Below are 13,321 nucleotides of genomic sequence, written 5' to 3' on the forward strand. Positions count from 1 at the left end.
TCCCTCACTACTACCCCCGTGCCAGTGTTCCCTCACTACTGCCCCCGTGCAGCACTCCCTCACTACTGCCCCCGCGCCAGCGCAGCACTCTCTCACTACTACCCCCGTGCCAGTGTTCCGTCACTACTGCCCCCGTACAGCACTCCCTCACTACTGCCTCCTCGTCAGCGCAGCACTCCCTCACTACTGCTCCCACGCCAGCACAGCACACCCTCGGTACTGCCCCCGCGCCAGCGCAGCACACCCTCGGTACTGCTCCCACGCCAGCGCAATGCTCCCTCACTATTAGCCCTGCGCTAGCACAGCACTCCCTCGGTATTGCAGCCGCGCCAGCCCAGCGCTCCCTCCGTACTGCCCCTCCGACAGCCCAGTGCCCCCTCACTGCTGACCCTCTGACAGTGCAGCTGCCTAGAACTCAGAGTGCCAGTCCAGGCTTTTGAGAATGCTCTGGAGTTCCACTTGAACACAGAAGCTTCTGACTCCGAGGTGAGAATACCGCCCGCTAAATCACGGCTGACAGAGGGGCATAACCCAGCTAACACAAAGCACAGGCCTGTAAAAGTGTGACCTTGTGACCCCAGACAGGCGGTGCAGGGATCCCACGGTCGAGTTAGACCAGCTAAAGCCAAGGAGCTCAGGGCACTGACCAGCTGCTTGCCCAGTTGGGACCACCCTAACCCACTGAGGGTATGGGCTGGAGGGGTACTGGGATTCAAGTGGGAAGAATTCAGGACCCCAGAAATAGGTCTACCCCTTCCACACGACCTCCTCACGTCCCTCAACTAGCCAGACTGACCGGCCGACGATCGGCCATTTATTTCCTGGGTGTCTTGCAGCCTTGGCGTTCTCAGGATACCCGGGTTCCGGGCAACCCGAGTCAGGACTCAGGATGCCATTCAGAGTCATTTGATCTTGAGTACAAGTCCAGGTTGATCACCCTCTCCCCGAGAAGGCGGCAAGAAAGATCTGCATTTACGTAGCGCCTGTCACCAACCGCAAGGCGTCTCAAAGCACTCTACCCCCAAGGAACCGTCTCTGACACACAGGCACTGTTGTAATGTAGGAAAGGCAACAGCCAATTGGCGCACAGCAAGCTCCCACAAACAACACAGCGGTAACGATTAGGTAATATTTTGCAGTGACGTTGACTTGAGGGATAAAGTATGGCCCAGGGCACTCCCCCCTGCTCTTCTTCGAAAGAGTGCCACGGGGTCTTTGCCATCCGCCTGAGGGGGTGGTTTAACATCTCATCCGAAAGGGCCTCCGGCAGTGCAGCACTCCCTCAGTATCGGCACCGGGAGTGTCAGCCTAGACTCAAGGAGCGAGAGATCTACCCACTGAACCACAGCCGATTATCATTCAGACCTTTCAAACACAAATCTACACCGAGCAGAGTTTGGAAGGCATAGGTTTTATTCTGAATGACCTGTGATTTAATGCTCGTTTTCCCACAATATACAGACGTAGATATATATATATTTATATATTTTTTTTTTTGCAGATTTAAAATGCACCATCCGGTACATTTACAAGATGCTGGAGTCACAATGAGTTACAGCAGAACTCTCAGCACACATTCAAACAATACACACAAGCCCCACCCCCCAACCCCACCCCCCCAGGCCACGGAGCGTGAAGGCCGGACAGTTTGACGCTGGAACACGATGCACAAGAGATGAGGGCTGTGGGCGCTCGGTCGTCGGAACGCATTCAAGTCAGGAGGTGAGTAGATTTTTGGGCACTTGAGGAGCCAAGGGGTAGGGTGAGAAAGCGAAGTTGATGTAGGTGATCAGCCGCGATCGTGTTGAGTGGCGGAGCAGGCTCGAAGGGCTGAATGGTCTACTCCTGCTCCTAATGCTGATGATCTTATCCGCTGAGGGGAGGGGGAGTGAAGCGGATGAGCAAACCGATCAAAGTGGCGTCCAAACTTTGCGGCAACTCTAAACAGCCTCAAACCTGTCCCTGACTGTTTCAGATGAACGCTTGCAAAGAGCAACCGAAGCATTTTGACCAGTTCGCCTGCCGGGAATGTGCAACTCTTCCCCCACCCCACTACCCCAGCACCCATCTCCTCCACCCCCACCCACCCTCCGCCCCCAATCCCGGACACCGGTTTAGCCCCTCTCGCATATGACCTCGATGACGATCTGCTCCATGGTGACAGGGTCAAGGCAGCGGTGGGCGGTGCTGCCCACGATCTCGTCCAGCAGGAAGTGGACGAGGTTCTCGTCGGAGACAAAGCGCCAGAGGTAGAGCTGCAGGTACTGACAGTCCACCTGGATCTGCTGCAGCCCGTAGCGGCCGAACGAGCGCAGCCGCACGCACTCCAGGAACGTCTTGAGGCTGATCTTGATGATTCCCGTCAAGACGGAGACCTGGGGAGAAGAAGTTGGCCAGAAAGCGGCGTCGGTTAGGGCCTGCCGCCGCTGTTAGAACATATTCATATCGCGCGTATACAGAGTCAAACATCCTAAGGCGCTTAAAAACAAAAAAAACTACTGCGGATGCTGGAAATCCAAAAACAAAAACAGAATTACCTGGAAAAACTCAGCAGGTCTGGGCAGCATCGGCGGAGAAGAAAAGAGTTGACGTTTCGAGTCCTCATGACCCTTCAACAGAACAGTTCAACAGTTCTGCCGAAGGGTCGTGAGGACTCGAAACGTCAACTCTTTTCTTCTCCGCCGATGCTGCCCAGACCTGCCGAGTTTTTCCAGGTAATTCTGTTTTTGTTTCAGATTTCCAGCATCCGCAGTATTTTGCTTTTATCTTAGTGGATAGATTCTCGTGAGGCAAGGGATCAAAGGTTATCGGTGGGGGGGTAGATGGGAATGTGGAACTCGAAACACAAACAGATCAGCCACGATCTTATTGAAAGGCAGAGCAGGCTCGAATGGGCCGAATGGCCTCCTCCTGCTCCTATTTTGTATGTTCTTAAGTGACCAAAAACTGGTCAAAAGAGGTCGGTTTTCAAGAGCGCGGAGTTGAGGTTACAACCAGATCAGGGATGCGGGAGAGGCCAGGATTGGAGGGGTGTAGAGATCCCGGGAAGTTGAGGGAGATTACGGAGGTAGGGAAGGGGCAAGGCCATGAAGGGATTTAAACACGAGGCTGAGAAACACAAGAGAGAGGCGGGGGGGGGTTGTGGGGGGAAGCCTCTCCAGGGAACGGGTAGGCCAGGGATTTGCAAAGTTAGGTGCTGTGAAGGAAAGAGGAGACAGTCCAAATGCTGGGATGCCTCAAAACCGGCTGCTGAGGGCCTTGCAGGCCGAGGCTAACACACCGAGGGGGAAGTGGACGTCAGTTGAGGCTGTCAGGGTGGTGAATACGTGAGGAAGGCGAGGTTATGCTGTGGACCAGTTGACGGTGAGGGGCGGGAGCAGAGGGTTACAGAAACCGATACCTCAAAACGATCAAGACCACGACGAAGGTTTCATCAGTGGTGAGCGACCGAGTGACCAGACATGGGCAACACTCCAGAGGCAAGAGGAGCTTGACGGCGGCAGACAAGGGGTTAAACCGGACACGAGGCTGAGCAGCCAGAGGCTCGGACTGAACGACCGCCCTTGGGGTGGGGTTAAGAGCTCGGACATCTAGACGTCAGGTCAGAGGGAGGTATAATAACCCACAAACAAAGAGCTCACCTTGTTGAACTCGACAGGGCTGAAGATGTCTATCCGCTCGGAGAACAGCTTCTGAATGTTACTCAGGAGGTTGGTGTCCATCGGAGCACTGCAGCAACAAAAAGTTGATGGAGGCTAAATTGTTTTGTGATGAAACTATTTAGCAACAGAGGCCACAAGTGAGGGGTAAAGCCATGCAGTGAGGTGAAGTCTCTGACTAGGGTTTGTCCTGTGTAAATTCCAGAGAGGGCAACAGGGGTTCTGCTTACCGATAGCTGTAATCTCTCCCCTTCCCCCCACCGCTACCGCCGCTGACAGCCCCTTACAGTTACCTGGGGGTGTAGCTCGGGGCATAGCGTGCCTGCTGACGTGAGCTGCTGTACACAGAGAAGGTCCTCTTGCTCGAGTCGCTGCTGTGCGCCTTCCTCACACCTTCTTCGTACAGCAAACCGACCTAAACAGGACAGAGAAGCAAAAGAGCATCAACAGGGGCTGCGGCTTTGGGTTAAAACGTCGTTCCCCCTTCTCCATTCCATAAACACGCCCAAGCCTCCCGTAGACCCCTTCTCCGGGGAGCCTGTCCAAATCCCTTTCAAGTCCCTATGACAATCCCTCCCATGTTGACTTACCCCTCCCCAAAAACACAGACACCTGTTGGGACAGTTCCAAAGCCTCCTGGTACCTGGGATTCATGTGCAATCCTTGACAATCGAGTGTTTTCAAACTTATAGAGCATAGGCTGAGGGAGCAGCACAGCGGAGATCAGTTCCTTTCTGACCTAAAGTCTGCATGTCTCCAACTGATTCTCCCCTCCCTCGAACCCAGGCTTTACTGGACAGTGATCAGGAGCAGGAGCCCTAGCTGATTTCCTCATCTGTCTAACACAGGAGTCACTGGACAGTGATCAGGAGCAGGAGTCCTGGCTAATTTCCTCATCTCTCTAACACAGGGGTCACTGAACAGTGATCAGGAGCAGGAGCCCTGGCTGATTTCCCCTCTCTCTAACCCAGCGCTCACTGGATAATGATCAGGAGCAGGAACCTTGGCTGATTTCCCCTTTCTCTAACCCAGCGCTCACTGGATAATGATCAGGAGCAGGAGCCCTGGCTGATTTCCCCTCTCTCTAACCCAGCGCTCACTGGATAATGATCAGGAGCAGGAACCTTGGCTGATTTCCCCTCTCTCTAACCCAGCGCTCACTGGATAATGATCAGGAGCAGGAGCCCTGGCTGATTTCCCCTCTCTCTAACCCAGCGCTCACTGGATAATGATCAGGAGCAGGAACCTTGGCTGATTTCCCTTCTCTCTAGCCCAGCGCTCACTGGATAATGATCAGGAGCAGGAACCTTGGCTGATTTTCCCCCTCTCTCTAACCCAGCGCTCACTGGACAGTGATCAGGAGCAGGAACCCTGGCTGATTTCCTCTCTCTCTAACCCAGCGCTCACTGGATAATGATCAGGAGCAGGAACCTTGGCTGATTTTCCCCCTCTCTCTAATCAAGGCTTTACTGGACAGTGATCAGGGGCAGGAACTCTGGCTGATTTCCCCCTCTCTCTAATCCAGGGGTCACTGGACAGTGGTCAGGAGAAGGAATAAAAACAGAAAATGCTGGAAAACCTCAGCAGGTCTGGCAGCATCTGTGGAGAGAGAAACAGAGCTGTACTCCAGATGTGGTCTCACCAAGGCCCTGTACAACTGCAGTAATACCTCCCTGTTTTTATATTCCATTCCCCATTGTAATAAATGCCAACATTCCCTTTGCCTTCCCAATCACTTGCTGCATCTGCATACTAACTTTTTGTGATCCATGTACAAGGACCTCCAGATCCCTCTGAAAAACCGAGTTTTGCAGTCTCTTTCCATTTAAATAGTAAACTATTCTTCCTGCCAAAGTAGGCAAGTTCACACTTTCCCACATTATACTCCATCTGCCAAGTTTTTGTCCACTCACTTAACCTGTCTATAATCCCTTTGCAGACTCTCTACCTCCTCTTGACAATTTACGTTCGTGCCTATCTTGGCGCCATCGGCAAATTTAGCTGCCACACGTTCGACGAAATGGGGGAGGGTGAAAAGGGAACAGAAGGGAAGGTCTGTGATAGGGTGGAAGACAGGAGCGATTGAATGACAAGAGAGTTGGCTGTTCAGGCCCAAAGGGAGCAGTAAGGGGGCAAAGCAGAGAAACAAAAGATGTGTCTGGAAGAGGTGCGAAAAAGAACATAAGAAATCGGAGCAGGAGTAGGCTATTCGGCCCCTCGAGCCTGCTCCGCCATTCAATAAGACCATGACTGACCTGCTTGTGTTACGAGTTCCACATTCCCATCTATCCCTGTTAACCATTGATTCCCTTGCCTAACAAGAATCTATCTACCTCCGCCTTAAAAATATTCAGTGACCCCGCCTTCAGCGCCTTCTGAGGCCGAGAGTTCCAAAGTCACACGACCCTCTGAGAGAAAAAAATTCTCTGTCCTAAAAGGGCGACCCCCTAATTTTAAAACAGTGACCCCCTAGTTCTGGACTCACCCACAAGAGGAAATATCCTTTCCACGTCCACCTTGTCAAGACCGTTCAGGATCTTGTATACTTCAATCAAGTCACCGCTCAACTCTTCTAAACTCCAGTGGAAACAAGCCCAGTCTGTCCAACCTTTCCTCATAAAGACAACACCATTACCTGGAAATTCCCCTCCAAGCCACTCACCATCCTGACTTGGAAATATTGTTCCTTCACTGTCGCTGGGTCAAAATCCTGGAACTCCCTTCCTAACAGCACTGTGGGGTGTACCTAGACCACATGGACTGCAGCGGCTCAAGAAGGCAGCTCAGAACCACCTTCTCAAGGACAATTAGGGATGGGCAATAAATGCTGGCCCAGCCACTGAAGCCCACATTCCTTGACTGAATAAAAAATAACCCGCTCATTCCAGGTATCACTCTAGTCAACCTCCACTGAACCACCTCCAACGCGTTTACATCCTTCCTTAAATAAGGAGACCAAAACTGCACACAGTATGAGAGATGTGGTCTGACCAATGCCCTGTATAACTGAAGCACAACATCCTTACTTTTATTTTTCAATTCCCCTCGTACTAAAGAGTAGCAAAAGGGTGAACAGCTGCCGCCCGAAAGCAAAGATAGGAGAAAAACAAAAGCAAGACCGAAACATGCAAATTAAAAGGAAACAAAGTGGGGGGTCAGAGAATACAGTCTGAAATTGTCGATCTCAGTGTTCAGTCCCGAAGAGATGGGGAGATGGTGGCATGGTGGTAATACCGCTGGACTAGTTATCCAGGGGCCCAGACTAATGTTCTAGAGACACAGGTTCAAATCCCACCATTTAAATTCAAGTTTCAGTGATGGTGACCATGACAACTAACATCGATTGTTGTAAAAAACCCATCTGGTTCAATAATGCCCCTTTAGGGAAGGAAATCTGCTGTCCTTACCCGGTCTGGGCCTACATGTGACTCCAGACCCTCAGCGATGTGGTTGATTCTCATCTGCCCTTTAAAACGGCCTCGCTAGCCACTCAGTTCGAGGGCAATTAGGCAAAGGCAACAAACGCTGGCCTTGCCGGTGAAACCCATATACCGTGCAGAAATAAAGAAACAAAAAGGCTATACAATGTCTCATCGATCGTGTCATTTCTCCTCGTAACTTTAACCAGAGTTGAGATATCATTCTAATTGCTGTTAAGTAAAACGGTGCTAAGGTCAGCTAGAGTTCAATTGCTTGTAAATTCAGGTCTCCTGGTCGGAAGTATCAACATTCAGTGGCTGGTTTTCTTCCCATAATGAACAGAGACGGACAAAACACCCGTTACAGAATTTTACCTTACAAGAGCTAACTCGTAGAGTCAGTCGCTTTTTCCTGAGTTCGTTGGTTATTCTACAAGCTGTTGTGAAATGCGCGTCTTTACCTGCACGTCAATAGAGGTTATGTCCTCCACCACCCTCTTCATCACAGCTCGCACGTTGCGTGGTTCAATGGTGTTGATCCAGTCCCGGGTCTCCACGCTCTTCCTCAGCATCTGAGACACATTCAGGCCCTGCATCTTCACGTAGTGATTCAGCAGCTTCTGAGCAGCCTCCCGAGCATCAGCGCACAGCACGGTCACCAAGGTCACCGGGGAATGGTCCTGGGGAAGAAAGGGTGGGGGGAGGATCAAACAAGGGACAACAATCAGCACTGCATTGACTATACCAGACAATGTCTGAATATGGTGCGTATTCTCTGGATCTTTATGAACTGGATCATCGAGGTGAGGAATGGAATGCATGCAGTGTCAGCCAACACTCCCATGTCAAGTACAGCTTGGGATTTGATACAGTGTAAAGCTCCCTCTACATTGTCCCCATCAAACACTCCCAGGACAGGTACAGCACGGGGTTAGATAGAGTAAAGCTCCCTCTACACTGTCCCCATCAAACACTCCCAAGGCAGGTACAGCACGGGGTTAGATACAGAGTAAAGCTCCCTCTACACTGTCCCCATCAAACACTCCCAGGGCAGGTACAGCACGGGGTTAGGTACAGAGTAAAGCTCCCTCTACACTGTCCCCATCAAACACTCCCAGGACAGGTACAGCACGGGGTTAGATAGAGAGTAAAGCTCCCTCTACACTGTCCCCATCAAACACTCCCAAGGCAGGTAAGCACGGGGTTAGGTACAGAGTAAAGCTCCCTCTACTCTGTCCCCATCAAACACTCCCAGGACAGGGGAGTGAAAACGAGAGGCCATAGTTTTAGGATAAGGGGTGGTAGATTTAAATCAGAGATACGGGGGGAATTACTTTTCTCAAAGGGTCGTCAATCTGTGGAATTCACTACCTCAGAGTGCAGTGGATGCCGGGACGCTGAATAAATTTAAGGAGGAGATAGACAGATTTTTAATTAGTAACGGGTTGAAAGGTTATGGGGAGAGGGCAGGAAATTAGAGTTGAGGCCAAAATGTGATCATCCATGATCGTAATGAATGGCGAGGCAGGCTTGAGGGGCTGAATTGCCCACTCCTGCCCCTAGTTCTTATGTTCTTATGTACAGCACGGGGTTAAATACAGAGTAAAGCTCCCTCTACACTGTCCACATCAAACACTCCCAGGGCAGGTACAGCACAGGGTTAGATACAGAGTAAAGCTCCCTCTACACTGTCCACATCAAACACTCCCAAGGCAGGTACAGCACGGGGTTAAATACAGAGTAAAGCTCCCTCTACTCTCTCCCCATCAAACACTCCCAGGACAGGTACAGCACGGGGTTAGATACAGAGTAAAGCTCCCTCTACACTGTCCCCATCAAACACTCCCAGGACAGGTACAGCACGGGGTTAGATACAGAATAAAGCTCCCTCTACGCTGTCCCCATCAAACACTCCCAAGGCAGGTACAGCACGGGGTTAGATACAAAGTAAGGCTCCCTCTACACTGTCCCCATCAAACATTCCCAGGACAGGTACAGCACGGGGTTAGATACAGAGTAAAGCTCCATCTACACTGTCCCCATCAAACACTCCCAGGACAGGTACAACACGGAGTTAGGTACAGAGCAAAGCTCCCTCTACACTGTCCCCATCAAACACTCCCAGGACAGGAATAGCATGTTTGAACTGAAAATAGATACATTGTCTGAACCTGTTATCTACATCTCAGAGTGTTGAAAGAGGTGGATTTATTAATGGTCGTCTTCAAAAAGTATATAGATTCTGGAACAGTTCCAGCAAATTTGAATGTGGCAAATGGAACACCGCCATTTTATAATGGAGGAAGAGAGTAAACCAGGAACTATGGAACTGTTAGCCTGACATCAGTCGTAAGGAAGATGGTAGAATCTATTATAAAGGATGCGACAGTCAGAAAGTAATGGTAGAACTTGGTAGAGTCAACATGGATTTATGAAAGGGAAATCATGTTTGGCAAACCTGTTGGGGTTTTTTTTTTAAGGATGTAACGATCAAAATAGATAAGGGAGAACCGTGGATGTGGTGTAATTGGATTTTCAGAAGGCTTTCAATAAGGTCCCACACACGAGGTTAGTAAGTGAAATTAGAGTTCATGGGATTGGTGGCAATATACTGGCATGGACTGAGAATTGGTTAATGGACAGAAAACAGAGAGTAGGGATAAACAGATCATTCTCAGGTTGGCAGGTTGTGACTAATGACTAGGAAAAAATCCGATTCTTATCTCATTGCTATTCGCGGGATCTTGCTGTGTGCAAATTGGCTGCCACATTTCCCACAGTACAACAGTGGCTACACTTCAATAAAGTACTTCATTGGCTGCAAAGAGCAGCGAGAGTCCTGAGGTTATGCAAAGTGCTGCAGAAATGCATGTTGTTACCAATGCGAGAATTTATTAGGTGGTTATGGTTTAAAATGTTTCTTTTAATTGAAGGTGAAACAGAATGTTGAGTGGGGGATGGAGATCACAGTAATTCTACCCAGAGACAGGCCCATGTGATTTGACTGTCATGGGGAAAGGGGCCTAGGCAGAAACCTATTGAAAGTCAAGTGATAGGTTTCAACACCTTGAGACCAAAGAGGGGCACATGGTCTTTCTGAACACGGACACATAAGAGACCCAGAGAGGTGCACGGAAACAGCTGGGGCTGCAAGAAGCAGAGGAAGAGACAGTTGTTGGTTTTGCCACCAAGCCGAATGCTGGTGGGAAATGGTTCTCCACTCAAAGAGATGAGACTCATGGAGGGTAAGGGCGAAGGAGTTGTTAGACGGTGCCTTGCTGTTGGAAGTCAGTTCAGAGATACTCAGAAGACTGAGTGAAGCGGCTTTCAAAGGGTACTGGAAGGCTTGCCCCGACATGCCAGGAAAAAGTTGGGAGGGGTTTGGACTTGAATCAAGGGGGCTACAAATCTGATGAGAGCGTGGCATGACGTAAAAAATGGGTCACAAGCATCTCAGTCGTGTTAATCGGTTAATGCAGAAGTATCTTTTCTATAGCTTGGTGTATCAGTTGCCTATTAAGCAATGTCTAGCCTCTGTTGGTTTTAGTTAGTTTGTTACAGTAAAAGTCTTAAAATGTGAAATCTTGTCGTGCAATTCTTTCCAATCGTCGCTGGAAACTTCACGTCGCTTTTAAAAACTGATCGGTTTCTATGGTCATTGCAACAAAGTCTTCCCTTTCTCTTAACTCCCCGGGTCTGTGATACACGTGTACGATGACTCAGTTGATTAGGGCCTCCTTTGGTTTAACCTTCCTTTCCTGCAGCCAACACCATGTTATTCCCCCACCTTTCCCATGCTTATCAAAAGCCAGGTGTCGGACACACTGCTGCCTGTGGTTTGCACTGGAATCTGTCGTCGGGGCCGGAAAACACGACGGGTCACTCACCTGCCCCAGGAACTGCTCGTCCGTCAGGGTCAGGATGTAGCTGATCGTGGATGTCTCGTAGTCCAGGCAGAGGCGAGACAGCAGCAGGAGCAGGCCCGGGGGCGTGGCGCCTTTCTCGCCCGCCGTCTCACAGAACTGGCGCGCTGTGTAGCAGATGTACTTGATGAAGCGGACGATGAGCCCCTCACGGACACCCTGGCTGCAGAACTCCCCCTGTCAAGGCAACACGGGCCGGTCAGCAGAAAGGAAGCAACGCGATCCCCTCTCACACTAAAAAAAAAAGAAAAGAGGTGCTGCCTCTCACTGGAGAGCAGCTGTGCGGGTTTCTGTTCTCTCACCAAGGTTCCTTTCCTCGGTGCAACAGCCAATGGGCTATTCGACCAAGGTGGGCGGGCAGAAACCATCTTCATCCGCTATCCACACACGTGGAATTGAGGTGTCGGTCCTGGCTCATTGGATGGCACTCTTTCTCTTTACCCACCCCCCCCCCCACTCCGTCAGAAGGAGGCTTGAGCCCCTGATCCAGTCCGACACTCCCAGTGCGGTACTGAGGGTTGCTGCACCGTTGGAGGTGCCGTGTTTCAGATAAGATGTTAACTGAGCCACACCCCAGCCCCACTTCTCGGGTACCCGTAAACGATCCCGCAGCCCAACTGCAAGAAGAGCGAGGGACAAGCAAGGGCACGTCCTCCCCGGTGTCTTGGGGCCAATATTTACCCCTCAACCAACATCGGTAAATCAGTGTTGCTGAAAAAGACACATGCTGTCAAAGCTTTTTGTCTTGCACTCATCAGGACAATTTGCAAGAATACCAAATTGTAAAAGGGAACAACAATTTATACTGCTCGAGAAGAGAGTGATTCATTGCCAAGTGAACTCAGATTTGGTAGAATGGAGAATGCAGCAGTTAACTGATAAGTGACAGTTACTTCTTACTCTCATTTATTACCTGCTACAGTCAATTATCAGTTAGCTGGTGCACTCTCCATGGCAACACCTCTACCAATCAAAGTCCACTTGCCAACCTATCAGCATTCACTTCTCATGAAGTAGGCTGCGAAGAGGACATAAGGAGTTTGCAGGCGGATGTAGATAGGTTGAGTGAGTGGGCAAAAATCTGGCAGATGGATTATAATCAGGGAAAATTAAAATTTGTTCACTTTGGCAGGAAGATTAGAAAAATCAGAGTGTTACTTAAACAGAGAACGACCGCAGGGTTCCAAGGTGCAGAGGGATCTAGGAGTTCTAGTGCACGGGTCACAAAAAGTTAGGATGCAAATACTGCACATCATCAAGAAGGCTAATGGAATGCTATCCTTTACTGAGAGGAACTGAACATAAAGCAAAGATGCTATGCTTCATTTATATGGGGCATCGGTGAGACCACATCTCAAAGAGTGTAAGTGCGTTGGAGGCGGGTTCAGAGGAGGATTACTAGATTGATACCTGGAATGAGCTGAGTTGTCTTATGAGGAAAGGTTGGACAGACTGGGCTTGTTTCCACTGGAGTTTAGAAGAGTGAGGGGGTGATTTGATTGAAGTGTACAAGACCCTGAGCGGCCTTGACAAGGTGGACGTGGAAAGGATGTTTCCTCTTGTGGGTGAGTCCAGAACTAGGGGGGGTCACTGTTTTAAAATTAGGGGGTCGCCCTTTTAGGGACAGAGATGAGGGCAATTTTTTTTCTCTCAGAGGGTCGTGCGACTTTGGAACTCTCTGCCTCAGAAGGCCGGGAGTTGGGGGGGGGTCACTGAATATTTTTAAGGCAGAGGTAGATCGATTCCCTCGCCTAACAAAAATCTAAGGTTATCGGGGGGTAGATGGGAACGTGGAATTTCGAACACGAGCAAATCAGCCATGGCCGTACTGAATGGTGGAGCAGGCTCGAGGGGCCGAATGGCCTACTCCTGCTCCTGGTGCGCCTGTAAATTGTTGCTCCCTTTAGGAATCGGTATTCCTGCAAATTGTCCTGATGAGTGCAAGACGAAAAACTTTGACAGCTCGTCTCTTTTTCAGTAATATTCAAGTTCTGTGCTACCAAACGAATGTCAGTAAATCAGATTATCTAATCACCATCACATTACCGTTTGTGGGAGCTTGCTGTGCACAAATTGGCTGCTGCGTTTCAGATAGAACAACAGTTACTAGCTGGAGAACATCGGGACATCCTAAAGTAGTGAAAGGTGCTATATTAATGCAAGTCTCCCCCCTTATCAGCAAAAAGCACTGGATAGGCATCAGGAATTCTGGCTGATCTTTCCTCTCCCCAACCCAGAGGTGCCGAATTATCTAAAGCCCCACCACCATCTGGAAGGACAAGGGCAGCAGACACATGGGAACACCACCACCTGCAAGTTC

The 13,321-nt window shown here is 50.0% G+C and overlaps 1 protein-coding gene across 1 annotated transcript in view; it reads right to left on the reverse strand.

Moving 5' to 3' along the window:
* Window positions 1-1,392: 1,392 nt before the first annotated feature.
* The window catches only part of vps51 (VPS51 subunit of GARP complex), a 29,000-nt gene continuing 17,071 nt past the window's right edge, over window positions 1,393-13,321 (reverse strand). Inside the window, exons 6-10 of the mRNA XM_078532953.1 lie at window positions 10,966-11,178; window positions 7,540-7,758; window positions 3,953-4,074; window positions 3,642-3,729; window positions 1,393-2,375 (exon numbers count right to left, since the gene is read on the reverse strand). Of these exons, the coding sequence (XP_078389079.1) occupies window positions 2,115-2,375; window positions 3,642-3,729; window positions 3,953-4,074; window positions 7,540-7,758; window positions 10,966-11,178 (903 nt within the window). The 3' untranslated portion in view covers window positions 1,393-2,114. The remainder of the gene's footprint in view (window positions 2,376-3,641; window positions 3,730-3,952; window positions 4,075-7,539; window positions 7,759-10,965; window positions 11,179-13,321) is intronic.

This window comes from Cetorhinus maximus, chromosome 31 (assembly GCF_964194155.1).
Source record: "Cetorhinus maximus chromosome 31, sCetMax3.hap1.1, whole genome shotgun sequence".
NCBI lineage: Eukaryota > Metazoa > Chordata > Chondrichthyes > Lamniformes > Cetorhinidae > Cetorhinus > Cetorhinus maximus.